Below are 23,237 nucleotides of genomic sequence, written 5' to 3'. Positions count from 1 at the left end.
ACGAAGGATATTCAGAACCGAATCATACAATGTCTTAGTTGTTACACTCTCTTCCCCATATAGCTCCTCAAAACACAAATTTCATACTGCATCTTCTTTCTCGGATCGAAAACACTGACAATAACTAACATCTTGTTGATGTTATGCAGGCCATCCCAGTACTTGTCGAATTTGTCAAACATATTCTTTGCATTTACTTTCACTTCATTATCAATATTATGACAAAGCAACCGAAGCTTCACTGCTATGTTAACTATCTTGCCATAACACTTAAATGCATTCATAGTAGTAGAGGCGGATACCACCAATGTCGCATGATAGAAAACATTTAGAAACTTAACTAACCTTTCAACTTTACGCCAATCATCTTTCTGAGGAGGTCCAATCCTTTTCACTTTATTTCCAGTCTCTAAAAAATGATCATTATACAACTTATCTTCAAACTCCATCCTATCAAATGCTCCTTTGAACTTTATTGCCCTAGTCAACATCAAAAATGTCGAATTCCATCTAGTGAAGACATCAAAAGGCAAACTTCCCTTTGAAAAATTACTAGAATCTACTCTCAACTGAAATGACTTCCTCCAATTTGGACCCGATCTAACATAAGAGATACCATTACAGATTGCAATCACACTTGAATCAATCTCAGTCATACTGTCATTCACTATCAAGTTAATGATATGCCCATCACATCTCATATGCATAAAGTCCCCATTAAGAACCAGAGAATCTTCACTAATTAAAGAGAAAGCAGACTGAAACTGACTCAAAGCACTAGAATTAGCGGTTGCATTATCCACAGTAATAGTAAACAGCCTTTCTATCCCCCATTCAGCTAGACATTTCAGCAGTGTATTGGCAATTGTTTTACCTCTGTGATCTTCAACATGCTTGAATCTTATAATTAGCTTCTTTAGACGCCAAATCTTATCAATATAGTGGGCAGTTATAACCATATAACTTGAAACTGTGAATAAAAAAACATTGATAATGATAAGCATCTTCTCTAATTGAGTAAAAACATTGATCAGAATATAAATAAATTTTGATAAAAAAAAAACAGTACCGGTTATAGAGGAAACCCATATATCAGTTGTTAGTGAGACTCTTTGCTTGGTACGTAATGAGAAACCATTTTTTAAGAGTAGCTTTCCTCTCAACAAACATCTATACTACATCTCTTCATGCTGTCCTTCTTGAATGCGGCTTGTATAAGTTTACCTAAGAAGAAAAAATCACTTAGAATCATGTATATTAAAACAAGTCGCATAATAAGATAGAAGCATCATCTTGTTGCAAAAGTGTTTAATTGTCATTCCTTCTACAAACGACAATGGTAACTCCCCTATCACAACCATTTCATTCAATGCTTCTCTAAAAATATGCTCAGGCAGTTTTCCAGATTGTAAATTCCCATCTTTATTAATAACTTGTTGACCTTCACTAGGATCTTGAGATTCTTCCCATGCCTTGTATGCCTTGCAGATTTTTAGATGATTCCACATTGTTTTTATCCCTGATTTTGTTGGACAACTCAACTCCTTTCCACAATAGTTGCAGATACCTTTGTCACGGTTGTCCTTCAATCTTGTGAAGTGTTGCCACACATTTAATCTTGGGTTGAGAATCTTCGGAGCCTTAGACTCAAGTTGGTCAGACTCAGAACCGCTGTTACGTGTCTGTTTCTTCTTGCTCCTTCGATTAGACTCAGGTGTTAGAAACTCTTCTTCTTCGTGTATATCTCTCTCGTCATCATCAAAATTTGGAGATGATGAATCCATCTGCAAATCATAAGTAACATTTTAAAAACTAGTTCAAATTAAAAGAAAACTCAGACCTAAACAAACTAAAATATAAATTATAACCAATTTAGCAACTATAACAAAACAGAGAGCTAACAAACTTCTACGAATCCGTATCAGAGAGTTAAACAAACAGAGAGCTAAACAAACTTCTAGGAAACAGAGAGTTAAACAACTGAAAGTACAAGTTACTTATATATAATCAATTCAAAACCAAACTGCTTCACATCAAAAGACAAACACTTCAAAATCAGAATCTCCAACCATTAAAACCTTCTAAGAATCACTCAAAACAAGAGCAAAGAACAAGAACATTCTTCTCTACTTGTAAGAAGATTAAGCGAAATATATTTTAGCAAATTAAAAGATTAATCGAAACAGAAGATGAAGAGTAAGAAGACGAACCTTTGATTTCCTCCGTGAAGTTTCAGATGGAGGAGAAAATGCGATGACTTGATTTTGTGTTTCCAGTTTGAAGATTTGGAGATAAAAACTGATTTTTTTTTTTCGGAAGATATGAAACCGAACAGTCTCCGATAAAAGAAAAGAGTAAAGATTTGGGGATCTTTAGTTTTTAGGGATTTAGTAATTTAGGGGTTTAGGGATTTAGAAAATATGTATATATGTATTTATATAAATATATGTATGTATGTATGTATATATGTTCAGGAATCAGGTTTTACTTCGGATTTGGGGTAATACTCGAACCCGATCGAGTATCCGATCCTTATATATATTACACCCGATCGAGTATTACATACTTCCCGAACCCGATCCGAATCCCCTACATTGGGTCGGGTTCGGTTTCAGGTCTATGGTAAAATGCCCAGGGCTAGTTAGCATTATGTAGCTTTTACAATTAAAAAAAAAAAGCAAAATAAATGTGAAACAGGCATTGGAAATGAAATTGTGTAATGGTGGAGGCAAGGAATCAAAAACCTCTGAAACAATGCATGTGAATCACTAGAGTATATTTACCAAATAAAATGAGTTGAAGTAAGACACAAGCTAGCTAATGAGTACTTTTGATAGAGTGTCTCGCAAGCGAAATGTATGCAGTATGCATATACACATGTAAAGTCTATACATAATATACAAGACTAAAGTCATTTATTACCTCGAAAAACTCATATATCAAACAAATTTGTTTTAACCACAACTTTGTGAGATTATAAACTTCCATTTACAGAGATAAATTACTACTCTATATAATGATGGTATACATAATAAATCATAAACTGTCTTGAACATTTTTAAAGGGTCTTGTTCCAAAACAAGATTTGATGATATTATTCGTAGCTCCAACAATTTTTGTTCCCTTTATGAAATGGTGAAATTTTTAGATAAATTGTGTTATCTTCAAACTCATTAGTCAATAGATACGATAAATATGTATAAGAATAGTGATGTTGAATATTACAAAATTAATACATCACCTATTCCAACAAATATGAACCAAACTATCGATACCATAAAGGTAAACCCCACATGTGTTTGGTACCAAAAGATGCTGCGTAGATATGAGTGCAACGCTGAGCTTGACACACAAAATTTAAGAGAAAACACAAACACACACACACACTTACTCAGATACTATAATTATATTTGTGTGTTTGTGCGTGTTGATAGTGAGGGAGATGAGCAAATAAAAAGCAAAAGGGGTTTTTAAAAAGAAGACCACATGTTTAGAGGGATCATATCACATGCTCTCTTAACCCCACACTTTTTCTTTGCCTTCTCCCTTTTTCTTCAAGCTTCTTTATTCACTCCTTAATATACACATAACATCTCATGTAGAAACCACATGTTGCCAAACATATATGTATACATATATTTGCCAAACATAATAATAGTTTTCTTTACTAATAATCTAGTAGTATATTACTATTTTCTTACTAATTTCAAGAACATTAATTGTGGTCTAACATTGACATATTGGTTTTACATATAGGATTAATTAATTTAACCATAACATGTGAAATAACTTGGGACATGTCTATGGTATCAAACTCATTGGATGAACACATTTGACTATTGTAAGATTTAGAAGGACAAAAAAGTTTACAAGTTTGATTATAAGTTTTACTTTTTTTTATTAATAATATTTGACTATTGTGTCATAATCTAATTTATATATTGTTTTCCATTGTGTGGCTGTCGTTTTTTAGTAGATAGATAATTAGGTGAGAAATTAGACTATTTTCACATTAGAGTTTTAAAAAAATTTAAACTAAGCCCGTTAGTTTACTACTACCTGATGTCTCAAATTCAAAATTTAAAATTTATGTTAATGGGAATGAGCTCATTTTAAAATTAACAAAAAAAACTCTAAAAAGGTTCTAACTTTTCCCCTCAAAACGGGAAAGACAAAATTGTCTTCTAATCTTCTAATCTGACGTTTTTAAAAGAATTGTCTTCTAATCTAAATAGAATTTAGTGGGAAAGAAAAAAACAAAATCTTAATTAATTATAAAAACATTAAAAAAATGGAAAGAGCAATTAACGCATAATTCAAGTAAACGATTTGATTTGACGCCGTTAACAAAAACAAATAAGTTCAGATCAAAATAACCCAAACTTAACCGGTAGCCTCAATTAGATCAAACCGGATAAGTTTCACAATTCTATTTTATCTATACACAATTTAAAATTTTAAAATGAATTATAGTAATGTATATGAAACTATGAATTTATCTTCTGTTTTTTTCTTCTTTCATAAAAAATATATAAATAATATGGATAATTAATTAGAAAACCGGAACCAAGATTTCGGTTGGATCCGGTCTTCTTAAACCGTTATAATGACGTCGTTTACAAAACGTTCATCTTTTTAACTTTTTTAGTTTTGTGCCTTTTACTTCATCTCTCATCTTCTCCTCTCATCTCTCTGCTTTGAGAAGAAGGAACAATAAATGCACTTGAAGAAGTCACACTCTCTCTCTCTCTCTCTCTCTCTCTCTCTCTCTCTCTCTCTTTCCAAGTCTCTCTCTTTCGTATCCGCCATTGCTAAGCCTTGTCCTTCTCTGTGTAAGTCTTCAAATCTCCAGAGTGTTCCTGAAAAAGTACTACTCAATGAAATCATTTTCTCCAAGATTCTTCTTTTTTAGTGATCGATTGTTTGATCCGATTTCGTGTCATCGATCTATAGATGAAATTTGGTATTAGAGTAGCTACATATTGAAGTAGCATAGTTTCACCAAAGTGTTCACATTTTGTTTTGTTTTTTTGCTGATTCATGAAATGGAGTCAATTTTGAGTCAGAAAGTTACTAAATTTGAGTCAAACTATACGAAATTTTTAGGATTTGTAGTTTTAGTTTCTGGGCATCTCTAAAAATGTTACCTTTATATATGTTTGATTGGTTTTGAGGAATGTTGTTTTGGTTCGTCTTTGGATCCATTTTACTCAATGTGATCCGTTTGTGTTTGTTGTGCAGGAGGGGAATTTGCAAGTGTTGAGAGAGAGCCTAAATGGTAGATAATTTTAGCAGAATGGATTCGATTCAGCAACGAAGAGGTGGGATTGTATCTCTCTCACCAGCTCAGACACCACGATCAAGTGATAAATCAGCTAGAGAGTCGAGATCTTCTGACTCGAATTCTTCAAATAGAAATGATAAAGAAAAGGGTGTGAATGTGCAGGTCATATTGCGTTGCAGGTGTGGTTTTTGTTTAGAGGCTAAAGCTGCTCTGTGTTTTTTTTTTTTGTATTTTGGTCTCTTTTGGGTTTTGATCTTTCTTGCTGGTTCTTTAATAGGCCATTGAGTGAGGATGAGGCTAGAATACATACACCGGTGGTGATTTCTTGTAACGAGAATCGTAGAGAAGTTGCTGCTACTCAGAGTATTGCTGGAAAGCATATTGATAGACATTTTGCTTTCGATAAGGTTATATATATTTGTCTTAAAGCCTGTTTCTTGATTATGCTTGTCTCTCAATTGTCTTATTTCTCTCTCTGAAATATTCAGGTCTTTGGTCCGGCATCTCAACAGAAGGACTTATATGACCAAGCCATTTGTCCGATTGTGTTTGAAGTACTTGAGGGTTACAACTGTACCATCTTTGCGTATGGTCAGACTGGAACTGGAAAGACATATACAATGGAAGGAGGTGCGAGGAAAAAGGTTGATCGCTCTAAAAAAAAACCTATTGAGCTTCTGTATGATTCAGTATAATCTTTCTTGTAGTTTTGTTAAGTAGTTATGGTTGCTTTTTTTTTTGTAGAATGGTGAGTTCCCGAGTGATGCGGGTGTTATTCCAAGAGCTGTTAAGCAAATTTTCGACATATTAGAAGCTCAGGGTGCTGAATATAGCATGAAGGTCACCTTCCTAGAATTATATAACGAGGAAATCTCAGATCTTTTAGCACCAGAGGAGACTATAAAATTTGTTGATGAGAAGTCTAAAAAATCGATTGCCCTCATGGAAGACGGGAAAGGAAGTGTCTTTGTCCGTGGCTTAGAAGAAGAGATAGTTAGTACAGCGAATGAAATATACAAGATCTTGGAAAAAGGTTCTGCGAAAAGGCGTACAGCTGAAACTCTTTTGAACAAGCAAAGTAGTCGCTCTCATTCGATATTTTCTATTACTATTCACATCAAGGAAAATACTCCAGAGGGAGAAGAGATGATCAAATGCGGGAAACTAAATCTTGTTGACCTTGCTGGTTCTGAAAATATCTCACGTTCTGGTGCGCGAGAGGTATACTTATCTTATTATTATTGTCTCCAATGTCAGTGTCTTCAAGGGAGTCATGGAATTTAGTGGTAAATAATTTGACAACTGTTGTTGCAGGGACGAGCCAGAGAAGCTGGAGAGATCAACAAGAGTTTACTTACTCTTGGCCGTGTCATTAACGCGCTTGTTGAGCACTCTGGTCATATTCCTTACAGGTACAAGTGATCAGTTGAAACTTTGAAAGGAACTACTAGTTTATAATATTCTTGTTGCCATTAGAGGGTACTCAGGTATTGCCTTTTGAATTTTCAGAGATAGCAAGTTGACGAGGCTCCTGAGGGATTCATTGGGAGGAAAGACGAAAACGTGTGTTATCGCTACAATTTCACCTTCCATCCATTGTTTAGAAGAGACTCTAAGCACTTTGGATTATGCACATCGCGCCAAGAATATCAAGAACAAACCAGAGGTGAGTTTTAACAACGTTCTTCTGCATTATTATCTCTTGCACAAAACAAAAGCGCTAATAACTTCCTCTTGATTCCAGATCAACCAGAAGATGATGAAAACTGCTGTCATGAAAGATCTGTACTCTGAAATTGACCGACTGAAGCAAGGTATGAATATGATCATTTGATCTATTAGTTCATAGTATTCCTTTCATGGTATTGTAAGTTTTATTCGTTTCTGCTTTCATTGTTGCATCTGCTTAATAAATTTCCTATATTTTCTTAGAGGTATATGCTGCGAGAGAGAAAAACGGGATTTATATTCCAAAAGACCGCTATATTCAAGAAGAGGCTGAGAAAAAGGTTTTACTTTTCTCTGAACTGAGTGGTTCTTATCTATGCCTTCCTCTTTTTCAATCCTAAATGTGATTAGTAACACTATTCAGTTGTGTTTAAATCATAGGCAATGGCTGAAAAGATAGAAAGATTAGAACTTCAATCAGAATCCAAGGACAAGGTATGAACCCACATCATTTGATTCCATATACCATTAGTGCCTCACTTGATATCTCTGTAACAATTATGTTGGTCTTGCAGCGAGTAGTTGAACTTCAGGATCTATACAATTCTCAGCAGCTTTTAACTGCGGAGTTGAGTGAGAAACTTGAGAAAACTGAGGTATACGCCTGGGCCTGATTACTCTTCTAACTTCTCCCAAAGCCATTTTCTATATATGCTGATTGAAATGCATGAAAAGCTAACTGTATCTCTCTACAAAATATCAGAAAAAACTCGAGGAAACTGAGTGCTCATTGTTTGATCTTGAAGAAAAATACAGACAGGCGAATGCAACAATTAAAGAGAAGGAATTTGTAATATCTAATCTCCTCAAGTCAGGTACTTAATATTCCTTACTATTCTACTTATGACTTATGAGGAATATTTTAGCAGTTAGGGGTTTTTACAATTTTCTTGCGACTTTCAGAAAAATCACTTGTGGAGCGAGCCTTTCAGCTGCGGACAGAACTAGAAACGGCAGCATTAGATGTTTCCAACTTGTTTTCCAAAATAGGTAAAATATTCATGGACCAAAGTTTTCAATTTCTGTTGATAGATGTTCCCTGATTCCTATATGCTGTTGTTATGCAGAAAGAAAGGACGAAATTGAGGACGGGAACAGATTTCTCATCCAAAAGTTTCAGTCACAGCTCACACAACAGCTTGAGCTATTGCATAAGACTGTTGCTTCTTCTGTTACTCAACAAGAGGTTCAACTTAAACACATGGAGGAAGACATGGAGTCCTTTGTCTCGACAAAATCTGAGGTTAAACATCATAATTTGAACTAGGTTTCTTTGTTTCTTTCTCTATGGCCATTTTTGTTTTCACCGACCATTTTAGCCTCATTCTGCTTTTTTCTTGTAAAGGCTACTGAAGAACTCCGTGAGAGACTTTCAAAACTGAAGACAGTGTATGGTTCTGGCATCGAAGCTCTTGATAACATAGCTGTGAAGCTAGATGGAAATTCTCAATCGACATTTGGTAGCCTGAACTCAGAAGTATCGAAACACTCGCATGAACTTGAGAATGTAAGTCTAGTATTTGATCTATCCCACTAGACCCATTGTTATCTCTGTTCTGAGTCAATCTCCGTCCTTTGTTGTCTCTTGTAGGTTTTCAAGGGTTTTGCTTCCGAGGCTGACATGTTACTGCAAGATCTCCAAAGTAGCCTTAACAAACAGGAAGAGAAGCTTATTACATTTGCTCAGCAGCAACGAAAGGTTTAATAATCCTCGATGATCCTTTAAAATGTTAAAATATTGATATCAGACATGTTGGTTTTGAAACATTATTATTTGCAGGCGCACTCACGAGCTGTGGATACAGCAAGGTCAGTTTCAAAAGTAACAGTAGAATTCTTCAAGACTCTAGACACGCATGCCACCAAACTAACCGGGATTGTGGAAGAAGCCCAGACAGTTAACCACAAGAAATTGAGTGAATTTGAAAACAAGTTTGAGGTGATTCCGGTTCTTGCCTTGTTGACACATGTTCAGCTGCAAATGTCTTGCATAAGCTTTAATGCTATTTCCTCTGTCTTGTAGGAATGTGCTGCAAATGAAGAGAGACAATTGCTAGAGAAAGTAGCAGAACTTCTGGCAAATTCTAATGCTAGGAAGAAAAACCTTGTACGTATGCAATTATGCATGTTAGTTCTTAGGAAATGCATTTGATTAACGGCTTTGAGAAAACTCTTTAATCTTTAGGTCCAAATGGCTGTACACGATCTACGCGAGAGCACATCCACCAGAACAACCACCCTACAACATGAGATGTCAACGATGCAAGATTCAACATCTTCCATTAAAGCTGAGTGGAGCCTTCACATGGAGAAAACAGAATCTAGCCACCACGAGGACACTTCAGCGGTTGAGAGTGGGAAGAAAGCTATGCAAGAAGTTCTCTTAAACTGGTATAAATAAAATTCTCACAGTTTACAAAACTTCACAGCATATCTTATCTTAAGCGCCGAGCTTTTGTCATGCATTTGCTTGACTTTTTTGAAATGGATAATTGTAGCATGGAGAAGGCTGAGATGAGTGCACATCAATGGAGGAAAGCTCAAGAATCATTAGTTAGTCTAGAACGCAACAATTTGGCTTCTGTTGACTCCATCGTTAGGTTTGATCTCGGCATAAACAATTCTCTTTGTTTCACCATTTCTCATTTGTTTCAAGTCACTTATCACTTCAATCTCTCAACAGAGGTGGCATGGATGCCAACGAGAACCTACGCTCTCAATTCTCGTCTGCTGTATCATCCTCTCTTGATGTTTTTGATGCTGCAAATGGCAGCCTCCTTACTTCCATTGATCGTGAGTAGAGCTAACTAACTCCCTTAAATTGACAGATTCAAAAAGTTCTTCATCATTTTTTTGCTGAACGTTTACTTCTTTTTCAGATTCATTGCAACTCGATAATGATGCATGTACAAAGGTCAACTCCATGATCATTCCATGCTGTGAAGACTTGGTAGAGCTCAAGAGTGATCACAATCACAAGATCGTAGAGATCACAGAGAATGCTGGGAAATGTCTTCTTGATGAATATGTAGTAAGTTTTAAGATTTCAACTCGCACAAAAACAAACCAAGAAAACCGCACATTTCATATATTATAGTTGGTCTTAGAGTCTAGTTACAATACTGATGTGTTTATGGATGCAATAGGTGGATGAACCATCATGCTCAACGCCAAGGAAAAGACCAATCGACATACCGAGCATTGAGTCCATCGAGGAACTTAGAACTCCAGCATCAGACGAGTTACTGAGAGTATTTCGAGATGAGAAATTGTTGAAGCAAGCTAATGGGGATGCAAAGCAGCAGCAGCAGCAACACCTTATCCGTGCTCCTTCTCTTTACGAGGCAGCTGTGTCGGATTCAAGATTCCCCCTCTCTGCTGTGAACTGAAACATCAAGAGGCTTGGTGCTACAAAACCGAAGGACAGGTTAAGTGTTACACTGTACAGAGAGAGTATTGTTGCATACACGTAAAAACTCTTTTATTCATGGAGTTTTGGTTTGGAGAATTAAAAACATCAGCTTTTATCTAATATTCTTTATTGTTTATTTATTTGTACTAGAGAAAATTTGGAAATGACATACAATCGTTTGTACAATTATACCATTAATATCGAGCTTAGTTATCTGAATTATTCTTTTCTTTATAGTTGTTGTGACTAATGGGGAAGTAAATTCTTGTTGGTGCGAGGTATGTGAACGTGATTTAGGAGATACCAACAGACAAATGTTCCATTGGTGTGATGAGTGTTGCACCACTATTCATACTGAATGTTTATTGGGTGAAGACCCATACATGAAGCCTGATCAAAATTTCAAATTAAATGGGATATTGGAGGTTGAAATTTTTCACAAAAGTAATAATTATCGACCATTATGCGATTATTGCAAGAATCTTTGTCATGGTAAAATTTATAAGACATACGAGGGAAAACGACATATGCCATGTAGAACTACAAAACGACGTCGTTTTGTTTTTCTGATAAAGAAAAAATTAAAAAAAAAGTTACAAAGTTAAGATTTGAACCCGTGACCTTAGTTAGATTCAGCACAATCAAACTGAAAACCAACTGATCCACTTTAACATATGTTGTGTTTGTAAACAAGAAAATCTTTATACAAATATAGGTTTTTGACAGGTTTCGTAAAATTTAAGTCGAAGAAGGTTAGAGGGAGATTGGAGAAGTTTTCTGAGTCATTGGACACGTCTGCAGCAGGGGAGATACGAAAGGTCTTGATCACGTATAATTTTGGTTGAAAGAAACGTAACATGATAAAATCTAAAGTTAAAAATATATATATATATATATATAAATATGGGCTCGATAACAATTTAATTTACGAGATCCAAAACCAAATGCGAGTGTGACACGAATACACGAATATAATCTTGTATATATAAGTCAATACGATTGTGTAAGTTTAAGTCAATATGACTGTGTACACATATGTTTTAGGGTTTGTGTACGTTTAAGTTAATATCGTGTCCGTAAACGGTTTTATCGTTTGATTTTTAGGGGTTGTGTTCATTGAAGTACCAATATGATCATGCACGTATGCAATATAGGGTTTATTTATGGGTTATGTACGTTTAAGTATGATCATGTATGTCTACGATTTAGGATTTAACTTTTAGGTTCTGTGTATGTTTGACCATTTTTTAAAAATACTTGTTGGTGAGAGTTATACTTATATTGTACATAGTTTTTTGGGTTCATGTGATCATTCGAAAACGAGGTAATTAACAATAAAAGATTTTTCGAGAATGAAAACAATATCGAAGAGCAAGAGATTTCCAGGAAGATGACATTGGTGGATTTGTGGTGATTTTAATCTTCCTATTGATAACAACAGTACGTTCTTATGGTGTGGATCGACACCCTTAACCAGAAATTGGTTCATGTGCGTTACATCGTGCGTTATATCTAGGAAGATGATATTGGTAGGTTCGTTGTGCATTTAACCTTCCTATAAACTCTGGTTGCATCATACAAGATATATATTATACAACATATATATATATATACAAGTAATATAAAACGATAATATACTTACCACCTTTATTTTGCAATTCTTGGTAAGAATGTGTACATTAAAGTCAATATAATCGTGTACGTATATGATGTATAGTTTATTTTTAGTTGTTGTATGTACGTTTAAGTCAATATAGTCATATACGTACATAATATTTTTTTGTGTACGTCCATAATGAAGGTATAATTGTATTTTTACAGTCATCTTCAACCTAAGTTCTCTCTTCTGCAACCCTATTTTTGCAGTCGTCATTTTCAGTTTTTCATAATTCTTTGTTTTCTTTACTTTTTAATGTTTTTTACATAAAAATCATGTAAATCTAGCATATATTAACATATTTTAAATTTGATAAGCTTATAATTCTGTGTTTTTTGTTACTTATTAGGATGTTTAAATCAGTTACATAGGTCTAAAGATGAATGAACTTTAACACTCCGACTAGAATTCTATTCGCTCATGAACAAGTTCTGGTTTCCACTTCTCTCCATGAAGAAGACAATTGGTTTCTCACCACAAAATGTCTGGACTTTGTCTTTGTTTTTTCTCCCCAATTATTTGTTTTCATTTGTTTATATATTATTAAAAGGAATCAGCTAAAATAAAGTGACATTACATTTGGAATAGAAAGCAAACTAACATAGTTTGGTTATATGGATATTATTGTCTAGAAATAACCTTATGCATATTCTATGAAAAGTGTAAATGACTTTGTCAAACCATGGAAGAAAAAGTTTTTTTGGTGTGTTATATGAAAATTTCTTTAAATTCAATGTGTTTCATTCATTTGTGAAATTTGTAAAACCAATTGATTGTCACAATATGACATATCGTATGATTCTCATCATCCTATTTAAGTTAAGAGACAATATCTATCATAGAGCAATATGATTCCGTTCCAAATAGAAAATGCGAAAATTTTCTCGGTTTAGTCTTCTATTTGAGAGAAAATACGGCCTAGTTAAAGCATATACAACCACAATGCAAATATTTCTCAAACTTTGTCATTTGTTGAATAATTGAATATCATTTAAAACATTTTTGCACTATCACATTTGGAAAAATATGCAAATTCCAAATACATTTTACAACAACAAAACACACACACACACACCACAAAAAAAGAAATAAAAATAAGGATGAGTCTGTGACAGACAGTGGTACAATCACACAAACATGATTTTGAAATTGTGAGAATCTTTTTTGGCATATCTTCTTTGTAAGTAAGTGGTCAAAGTTTTAGTCCTTGATGGAGCAAATCAATGAGAGCATCCATTTCGTGTTTCTTGAGGGAGAAGCCAATTTCTGCACCACCATTCCCATCTCTACTCTCGGCCAAAGAAATCGCTTCGCCTCGATCAATCGACACAACCATCACTTTCTCCGGTCTTCCCCACCCAAAATCCAACCCGTATACTCCAAACCGGGTCGAATCCGTAGCAGATATAACCTGTGTTCCTTGTGGAATACTTCTAAAAAACTCAACAAAATCAGGAATCTTCCACACCACACTCTCGTCCAATTCCTCAACCAACTCGCTCACTAACCTCGTAGAAGCCAAAAACCCTTCTTCACCCATAAACGTACCTGCGGTTAATGGAATTCTACTATTAAGGATGACGCAGTTACCGAAATAACTCGATGGAATCGGCGGGATGACTACGTTTCGACAATCCGCACCAAACACAAACCCGACAGGTCTATTCGGATCTCCACCTCGAGCTCTTATTAAGCATGTTAAAGCATATGAATATATAATCACAAACGTAGACAAACGAAGCTTCTTTGACAAGGAAGAGGAGGAGGAGGAAGACTCTCTCTTGAGCCTCTCCCCAAGCGTTTGGATATCTTCGGGAGTGAGCTCAAGAGTGTACCGGACTGCCTCAGGGCTAATCACGGGCGACGGACGAAGCTTTAAACTCTTGGGGTTTACTGGTTCTTTACCGCCCGTGAACGTTTTGACTAAAGTCTGCCATGAGTTCAAAACTTTTATATCGCCATTTGGTGGACTTCTTATGACCGTGCGATCGTAAAACGGAAGTAGATCCTGAGGTAGAGATGAGTCTTGATGTTTACATATGTGCGCCCAAGATTTAAGAAAACTGGTTGTTGTTTTCCCATCTGAAACGGCATGGTGTGCGGTTACGCCGATGCAAAACCCTTGGTTTGGAAACAGCGTGACTTGAAACGACATGACCGAGGCTGAGTCGTCGGAGTTTTGTAACTCAGGGACTAACGGGTGTAACTCGGTGGAGGAGAATGGTTCTTTCCCGGTTAAGTGGGAGAACTCCGCTTTTAACTCGGCGACGGTGAATGAAACGGCATCGTTTGGTGAGTAGACGATGTTGGGTTTGGGATCAAGTGGTTTCCAGACGAGTTGGCCGGCGAGTGGGAGATAGTGAGAGAGGGATGAAGAGAGAGAGGTTTTGAGGTTTGGGACGATGACTGAGTCGAAATGAGAGCGGTTTGCTTCGGTGAGTCGAAAGAAGATGACTCGTTCGACTGGAGGTATTTTGAAACAGAGAAGGTCAAAGAAAGTGAGTGGGAGAGTGAGTGACTCAGAGGAGTCGGAGCTTGAAGGAGTGACTCGCTCCACATGTATAATATTCAGTGATGAAACCATTTTCTTTGGTGTTGTTTTGATGGAGAGATAGCCATAGTATAAAAACTGATAAAAAGGATAACGCAAAACAGAGCCACTCATTATATATGCACATTTTGAAAAATGAAAATGATTGAAGCATCATGAATCCAAAGCGAGGGTCAATGGTTTTATAAGGTTCAGCCATCCATGCTTTCTTGATATAATAAAGGTTCCAATACAGTTTTATATAGTTTTAGATGAATGTCGTCAATCATCGTAGTGAAAAATTTCTGATTTTTGGTCGACCTTTGTTATATATATATATAACAGCATTTCTTTTTTTCTTTTGTATTTCAAAGTTAACTTAATGAAACAATCTTTTTTAATATATGCCTATAATATATCAAATATTGACGTTTAATCTAAATACCACCACTAACTAACTTTTTCTTTTTCTTTCTGTATAAGAATAGAAAACATGGATGACATGAGAACATTAGGAAACCTCTTTCAACCTGTTGTTGTGAGAGAGAGAGAGAGAGAGAGAGAGCTCTGTGATTGTGATTTCTCACTCTTTTCACATCTATTGGGACCAAACAGTTACGTCTTTTATACAAATCCATAAGCTTCTCTTTCTGTTATACAACTAACCATACTATGGCCTTTTCACCTGAAAATACAAATGGCATATCAGAAGGATAACATCACACAACAGGAATGGACTTACGAGTCAGGACTAATGAACCTATTAATTTTTTTTGTTTTACAATATGGCTGATCTGATCAATTGAATCTGAATATGAAAGAGAGTGTTTGAAACGCACCTGGTATCACCAATCATGTTTCGTCATCGAAATCATCATTCGCTGAGTTCTCTTGGCAGATAAATGTGTTATCCTCTACCGGATTCGAAACAACAACAGCAGCAGGATCAGGCTCCCACATTGTTGGCTCATTACCCTGAGTGTTGTTCTCACCATCTTGCTCCTCTGCAGCTTGTTCAGTCTCATTACACAGTTGGTCTGCTGCACTTTGATCCTCGTCCAAACCCGTGGGCTCAACAATCTTAGGCTCTGTACCCATTTCAACTTCGGTTTGTTCTTCACTATTGAAAGCTACAGTGGCAGCTTCTTGTTCCTCTGTTTGGTCCGCAGCTTCCTTCTTCGGTCTCTTCCATTTCTTTGTGGATGAAGTACCATCATCCTCGAAATCTTCTTCTTCTCTGTCTCTGTGTAGATACACCCACAACTTCCTCTCTGAATCGAATTGGACACAAGGGTCTCGCTCATAGTGCAAACGATCCAAGGCCCCACTCACGACTTGATTCACTTGTGAATCCGATACATCCTCCACGATATACTGCGAGTCTCTTATTAAGGTACACACATCAGCTCTTGTCCCAATACTACTAGGCAATCTGGCGGCTGCATCTCTCACCAGACACAGAATTGTGACATGTGGTGGTCTTTCGCGTTTCAACATGAAATGATCTCGAGCTTTCGAGGTTGGCTTCCCTCCACCTCTTCTCAGAGGAGCAACCATCGACTTTCTACCATCAGCAGCTGTGTACACAAAGGCTCTGTCCGGAATTGAGTACCTCAGAAATTCCTCTTTACGGAAATAAGCTCTTGCTTCTTCGGAACTCTGAGTGATTGTGCTAAGGCTCTTTTGGGCTCTTAGATCTTTGAACCTTTCTTTCTCGTCAAGGTTACACTGCATGAGTGACAACGGTGGTTCAGGAAGACTTCCTATTTGCTGCAGAGTTTCTTGGCCATTTTTCAGCCAATTTGCGAATGAATCAACCAACTTGACAAGCATCTTGTGCGGAAGACCCCAGGCTTCAGGCGATGTTACCTCTTCAACAGCCTCTTGTTCAGACGGAAGGAGAACGGGGCCAATCCAAGACCAGCATTTTGTGGACTTCTCATATGTTACAAGTGGCTTCCAACCCTTTGCCCCTAAAGGCGAAGTTTTCGAGGAGAAGATTTTCAGAACCCCTCTAATCAAATCCTGAAGTGGTTCTTGCGTTTCAAGGATACAGGGATCTCCCGGGTTTGACTTCACACAGCTAACAATCTCCTGGATAGTGAGGGATGGCAAGTTTCCATTTCCTTGCTGTGGCGACTTGTTATCCTCTGTCTCCTTGGGCACGGGAGCACCATTATTTCCTCCAGTTTCATGTTCTGCGTTCTCCACTGCCATAGGTTTGCTAATATCTAATGAATCTTCAGGACGCAAACTTGTCATTGCCATACGCACTGCCGATAGAAGATGTACAATAGAGAAAGAGAAGCCAGTGTGAACTGTTGGTGTGATCAACACAAATGGTTTCTTCTGCGGCTTGGTTTCCACCTCTACTTCAATTACTCCCATCCCGGCTTTTGGTATGTCACCGATTTCCAAATCACCAGTATCAACCTCCATTTTCTTCTTTCCCTTTCTCTTTGAGACAATTACATCATCAACCGGAATGTCGGAATATAGCTGCAGATCACCATTCTCCTCCCTCCTCTCCATGTCCATCAGAGACTCTCTGGTCTTCCTCTTTTTCGACACGGCACTGCAAGAAACCAACAACCTGGCATCTAAGTGTTCATCACCACTGTTACCGTCACCCTCAGAAACCTCATATTTCCTACTAAGTAGACCCAGAGCACTATCATCAACCAATGTTCTCATCTCAAGTGATTCGTCATCTTCATCAAAGCCTCTTTTTCTCCCAGACAAATTTGGTTTTGCAGATGGTCTCTGAAACAGTTGTCTATCAATCATTTGCTCTCTTGTCTGACTATTCTTGTTTGCCCTGAAAAACTCCTTCCTGTTGTTTCTGTCCTTCAACTCACTCAAGCTAGTGACCGGGCCCTCTTCAAAATCTCGAGAGGAAAAGTGATTTAAGGGACTCCTGTCACGCATCTTACCCTTCTGTTTTGCCTTGAAGGAGTGCTTCTCTGTCCCTGGCACATAGATGTGTTCTCCAGGTGCACCTAAGTATTTCAAGTAAGCACCCCGTTCATCAAGCAATTGATTATCCTGCATATCATTCTTTCTGGATTTGCTCTTTTTGTTATCTTGCCTGGATTTGAGTATTGGAAAATGAGAATTATTCAGCCTATCTACAGAGACGGATGATTTTTTCCGCATAAAGCGATTTCTCTCCTCATCATCATAACCCAGGGATGAATCTGACTCTGTATCATCATTTTCCATGAACGTTCTGCTATCCCTGAATGCCACAATACCAGACCTCGGATTTGGTACCACATTCACCCTTATCTTTTCCTGCACTTGGTTCTCACCAAAATCAGAATTTAAGAATCTCTCGTTCATTTGTTGCATAGAAGCTCTATAAGATCTCAAACTAGTATCAGGTGAGCCCCTCTCAAACTTCAATTTTTTGCTTCTACTATTCAAGTCATCAGATATATATCTGGGATCAGAAAAGCCATCTCCATAATTCTTCCCATGCCGATATAAATCACCACGAAGGTCCGCTAGACTACCTTTCACAGGCTTCATCTGGTCAGCAAATGCACGAGGCTGACCATTATTTGCATATTTACTCGATTTTGCGTAGTTGCTGTGGGGATGCCTTGATGAATATGGTGGTTGACCCATGAAATGTTCAGAAATTGGTTCACCGTCTCTTGAAAATCTGTGTTCCTTTCCAGGCCTTGAGTATCCAGATTTCCCTCGGCGAGAACCCATTCCAAAGAGTGGATCCTGATCATCATCGTCAATATTATCTTCTGATCCAAGAACCAAACCTGAACCATACTTGTGTCTAGCAAGAAGAGAAGAGGGGTTGTACGCAGAATTCATACTTAAACCATTATAACCTGGAGCATATGGCCCAACAGATGATTTAGCAAACGGAAACTTCAGTTTTGACTTTGGTTTTCCATATCTGTCCTGTTCTACAGCCGTCAGCTGCCGCCGGCTAGGAAATTCCAAACCTGAATCAACACCATAACCAGAATGACGGGGCAATTTCTTTTGAGTAGCCTTCCTATCTTTTTCCTTTCTGCTCCAAGGCCCATCAAAAGGCTCTTCTTTCTCTGATGAATCCTCCTTAACATCATCCTTTTTCTCACGCATCAGAGTCTTTTGGCTCTTTACAATATTCAGGACACGGAGCTTCTCGTCAATACTGTACCCTTTACAACTTATCCAAGCATCCCTTGTCTGACAAAGATTCACCACCATGTCATTATGATACTTCCTCAAAGTATGATAATGTTTGCTTCGTAGAAACAAACTACGGCCCTCGAGATAAAGCGCATTCCTCGGCTCACACTGCCCACCCTTCAACATATCAAACAGTTTCTTAACAGGACTGCCAAAGTGGAAATTACGACCCTCGAAAAGCTCTTTCAAAGTACGCATAAACGTGAGCTGATCAATATCAGGGAGATAACTGGAGAGACTAAACCTCTCTTCGTCAGTGAGACACTCATTCCAAACATCAACAGAGAGTATACCTTCCAAAGAAGAGAGATCATACAACTCAAAAGGGATACTACAAGTAACGTTCCCAACTTGACAAAACTCAGCACCAGTTTCTGCTAATTCAAGCAAATCAAAATCATCAGAGCCTGCTCCTGAATCTTCTTCATCAAAATCATCATCTTCATCCTCCGAATCAACATTGTTGTTGTTATTATTAGCCACTGAGTTTTTACGTAGTTGTTCTTCGTAACTTGATATAGATTCACCACTACCACCATGAGAGTACTCTAGATCAAACCTCGAAAGCTTGACGTTACTCTTCTCGATCGCCATACCCTCATATAAAAAAAAACCCCCCAAATCCCCACTCAACCTTCAAATCAAGAGTATGATTCTCTTAACCCTAAACACAAACCCAGAACACACACACAAACAAAAAAAACACTTAGGAATCGAACAAGAAAAACAAAAACTTTACAGTACCAATTCAATCAAAACTTAAAATTTCGATGAATTACGATCAAAATACCTCAAATTGTCTCCGGAATTGAACAAAATTGGAGCTTGAAGGTGTCTGCTTCAGCAAAATTGAGACAAGTTCTCGAGGAGAGGAGAAAAAGAAAAAACGAAAAGGGGGAGATGAATCTGGAGGAAACCCTAGAAGCGAAACCGTATAAATAACGCGATAAACTAAAGGAAGGAGGAGAAGACGGTGACGGAGAGAGAGAGAGGGTTGAAGAAGACGAAGCTGACGTGGAAGGAAACAGAGCCGTCAGATTAGTGAGGGTTATGTGAAAAGACGAAAAAGGGTAAAGCCACAGACACTTAGGGCATACTAGGACGAAGAAGACGGTGAAATTGCAACAAACACCAAAAAAAAGGAAAAAAAAAAAAAAAGTGGTTGGGGAAAGAGAGTGGAAGAGACGGACCGAGTTTGTAAAACGAGTCGACTCAGAGCGAGTCGACACGAGAAGAAAGACGATCCAGCCTTGTGATATTTTTTATCAACTTTATTTTCCCATTCTTTACGGCGTCGTTTAGACTTTGGACTTTGGACTTTACTTCTGTTTTGTTTTTTTTTCGGTCAACGAAAAAGTGATAATAAACTAACATTTGACAAATGTTATTAACTTATTAATATATATGGTGTTTAGTTTTTTTTTTTTTTCAGATATATGGTGTTTAGTTTCCAAATGTTACTGATTACCATTATGACATGTGTCAAAAATTTGAGAAAATTTATTAAAAATACTCTTTTTGAAATACCTTTTTAAAAATATTCATTTTTTTATAATTTTTATTTTTGCTCTCCTTTAATTTTTAAACACCATTTTACTCTTAGATGAAAAATATTTTATTCAATAAAAAGAAAAAAAAGAAAATTTTCCGCCAAAAAAATTTCCGACATATTTTCCCACCAAAAAAATTTCGGAAAAATTTCCCGCTAAAAAAAAATTTTGTCAATAAAATTTTTATCAAAATTTTCGACAAAAAAAAATTCCCGCCAAAAATTTTCCCGCCAAAAAAAATTTACAAGGTGTTTAAAAGATTTTATAAGGTAGAAACCTCATAAAAATCTTATAACACTTTGTAAACGCTTTTACAAGATTTTGATAAGAGATTTAAAAAATTTTAAAAGGTTTTTATTAAAAGTTTTAAAAGGTTTTTTAAACACTTTTTAAACGCTTTTACAAGGTTTTTATAAGGTTTTCAAAATATTTTTAAAAAGGTTTTTAAACACCTTGTAAACGTTTTTACAAGATTTTTATTAGGTTTTTAAAAGGTTTTTAAACACCTTGTAAACAAATTTACAAGGTTTTTAAAAGGTTTTAAACACCTTGTAAAATAATTTTTGACGGGAAAAATTTTCGATTTTGGCGGGAAATTTTTTCATTTTTGGCGGGAAATTTTTTTGATTTTGGTGACGGTACAATCTTGTTGTCATTCAAAAAGGGTAATTTGGTTATTTTGTACATAAAAATGGATAATTTTAAAAATAATCAACATGAATGGGTATTTTAAAAAAGGGATATGGAAAAGGGGTATTTTTGAAAATGCTCCAAAATTTTATCTATCAGAAATTTTGTCAAGTGTCATGAATTGATTTAAACTATAATATCATTTTTCAATTAATAGTATGTTATGACTTAAACTAGGTTTCCATATTGTTATAATTTTCTATTTTATTTTTTAATTTATTATATTTATTTCAATTTATTTATTTTAATTTCTGTTTTCAGTTTTAGATAGGCTACTTAATTTTATAACTATTTTATTTGAAATATTTCCAAATGACTCAAAATTTATAAATAGAAGATGTTATATTCAAATTTAAAGTGCATGTAAAAAATCAAAGCATTGAATATTTGGTAATAGAGAAGTTAGAAACAAATAAATAAACTAAATTTGGAAGTTCTATATATTAAAATAAAATGTGTGTTTTGGTGAGTGGTTTATAAGGGATGAGGATAAAGTTAATATGTGTTTGACAAATGTGATAGTAAATTTTTTTTTTCAATAAAAGAGAAAAGTTAACAGATGAGAAAAATTGCGGGCTTGCCACATCAGCAAAAATCTCTCTTTTAATATCCCCTATATATTAATAGAGAAGCATTTTGTTGAAAATGCTGATGTGTCGTCGCCAGAACGATTTGGAGATTTAATTACAATTAAGCATCTCAAGATAAACATATTTACAAAAATAGTCTTTTGATTTATTAAATGTGCCATTAAAATATATAAGGAAATCTTTATTTCATTATTATTTACATAAATGTGTCATTAGAATGTATAAAGTAATGTTTCTTTCTATTAGTTTTTTAAAATGAAAGACTTCATCAACTATTAAAAAATATATATAATTAATAATTTAATTATCATTTTCATAAAATATTTAATGATTTAAAGTAAATTACATTTCATAAACTATTAAAAACTTATTCATCTATTTAACTTTTTGAAAATACAAAACTTATTTTCCGATTTTAAAAAATTTGATGATTATTCAAGTACTCCCTTTGTTTCACAATAAGTGTCATTTTGACACATTTCACACAAATTAAGAAAATTTTAAAATATACATATATGCCCTTATTTAATAAATGTTTAATGGGTTAATTTAGTCATAGATTAAGGTAAAACTAGAAAATCTAATGAAAAAGATCATTAAAAATATAAAATAGTGCATTGGAAATGTAAAATGACACTCATTGAAATGACATGACCGTTTTTTTTAAAAATAATAAATAATAATAATATAAATAAATATGACTAGTGTTCTCATACCCACTAGCCACCTAACCACAATCACAAACAACAGGGGAATAACAATACCAATTAAATAACCAATAATAATTTATAATAGAATAACCAATATCCAATCCTAACCATTTCAATGTCAAACAACAAGAAACACCAAACTGGCAATCCTAGCAATGTTTCTAATGACTCAACTCTAGCAACCTAGGAATGCCAGACAACATCCAATCGAGTCCCTAGAACATCTTCCTCTTCATTACCTTGATTCCACGATCACACTTTTCCTTTACCTGCACCACAAACACAAATTGAGATGCATGAGTATTTGATAAATACTCAGTGAAGCAATCCTCCTATCTACTGGGCTATACACACAAACAATAAGATCTCTCATGCCACAAACAACAACAATAAAACAAACCAGGAACATGAACAAGTGACCCGACACAATCCGGTTACTGTCAGAATGGTGTCGACATACACTGGACATCTGGTGTCGACCAACACCACTTGGGTGTCGACCGACACCTGCTCGACACCCCCGAGCCGTCCTCGCGTTAGTGTCGACCGACATCACATTGGTGTCGACCGTCACCACTGTCGAGCAGTGATTTCCTTCGAACAGAACCTCCAAATCTCGCCTCCAAACTTCTCCTCTTCGTCCCACACAATCCCAGGAACGAATCCAAGCCTCAGGAGCTACGAAAAACTCACAAACAACCAAATACAAACAACCAAACAACACACAATATCACAGAAACAGAGATATTAGCTTAGATAAGCCATGGTCATGCACTCACCTTAGCCAACAAAGAGATCTAAGCCCAAAGGACGAAGCTACCACCATAGAAACCTTCCCACCATGTTCCTAGCCTTGGATCTTCACTCTCACATCAAGATCTCTCCA

General features: G+C 36.1%; 2 protein-coding genes and 1 pseudogene across 3 annotated transcripts; 1 reads left to right on the top strand and 2 right to left on the bottom strand.

Moving 5' to 3' along the window:
• The first annotated feature begins 4,637 nt into the window (after positions 1 to 4,637).
• On the top strand, positions 4,638 to 10,643 carry LOC104790821 (kinesin-like protein KIN-5D). The gene is made up of 23 exons (XM_010516605.3): positions 4,638 to 4,832; positions 5,242 to 5,463; positions 5,562 to 5,691; positions 5,773 to 5,928; positions 6,029 to 6,505; positions 6,599 to 6,696; positions 6,794 to 6,950; positions 7,029 to 7,098; positions 7,217 to 7,293; positions 7,394 to 7,447; positions 7,528 to 7,608; positions 7,716 to 7,827; positions 7,916 to 8,002; positions 8,080 to 8,255; positions 8,358 to 8,519; positions 8,604 to 8,711; positions 8,793 to 8,951; positions 9,036 to 9,119; positions 9,198 to 9,403; positions 9,511 to 9,612; positions 9,696 to 9,805; positions 9,892 to 10,043; positions 10,159 to 10,643. Exons 2-23 carry the CDS (start codon positions 5,276 to 5,278, stop codon positions 10,399 to 10,401), a joined length of 3,189 nt encoding a protein of 1,062 aa, XP_010514907.1. The 5' UTR covers positions 4,638 to 4,832; positions 5,242 to 5,275; the 3' UTR covers positions 10,402 to 10,643.
• Positions 10,644 to 13,049: 2,406 nt separating this feature from the next.
• LOC104790819 (phenolic glucoside malonyltransferase 1 pseudogene) lies at positions 13,050 to 14,963 on the bottom strand (annotated as a pseudogene). The gene has a single exon (XR_015558995.1). The product of XR_015558995.1 is annotated as a phenolic glucoside malonyltransferase 1 pseudogene (transcript).
• A 27-nt stretch (positions 14,964 to 14,990) lies between these two features.
• Positions 14,991 to 20,175, bottom strand: LOC104790818 (uncharacterized). The gene is made up of 3 exons (XM_087452993.1): positions 19,602 to 20,175; positions 15,451 to 19,475; positions 14,991 to 15,296 (listed from the first exon to the last, which is right to left on the bottom strand). Exon 2 carries the CDS (start codon positions 19,403 to 19,405, stop codon positions 15,464 to 15,466), a length of 3,942 nt encoding a protein of 1,313 aa, XP_087309119.1. The 5' UTR covers positions 19,406 to 19,475; positions 19,602 to 20,175; the 3' UTR covers positions 14,991 to 15,296; positions 15,451 to 15,463.
• Between the last annotated feature and the right edge of the window lie 3,062 nt (positions 20,176 to 23,237).

The sequence above is a fragment of the Camelina sativa genome, chromosome 6, assembly GCF_030686135.1.
Source record: "Camelina sativa cultivar CO46 ecotype springtype chromosome 6, ASM3068613v1".
Taxonomy (NCBI): domain Eukaryota; kingdom Viridiplantae; phylum Streptophyta; class Magnoliopsida; order Brassicales; family Brassicaceae; genus Camelina; species Camelina sativa.
Note: the sequence above shows the minus strand (reverse complement) of the source record. Positions and strands in the feature narration are given on the sequence as shown.

Bases quoted from the DNA above. Each gene is read 5' to 3' on its own strand.
- LOC104790821 (XM_010516605.3), top strand. From the start codon at position 5,276: ATGGTAGATAATTTTAGCAGAATGGATTCGATTCAGCAACGAAGAGGT. The intron at 5,464-5,561 runs GTGTGGTTTTTG...GTTCTTTAATAG, and splicing joins CAGGTCATATTGCGTTGCAG to GCCATTGAGTGAGGATGAGG. The intron at 7,828-7,915 runs GTACTTAATATT...TGCGACTTTCAG, and splicing joins ATCTAATCTCCTCAAGTCAG to AAAAATCACTTGTGGAGCGA.
- LOC104790818 (XM_087452993.1), bottom strand. From the start codon at position 19,405: ATGGCGATCGAGAAGAGTAACGTCAAGCTTTCGAGGTTTGATCTAGAG.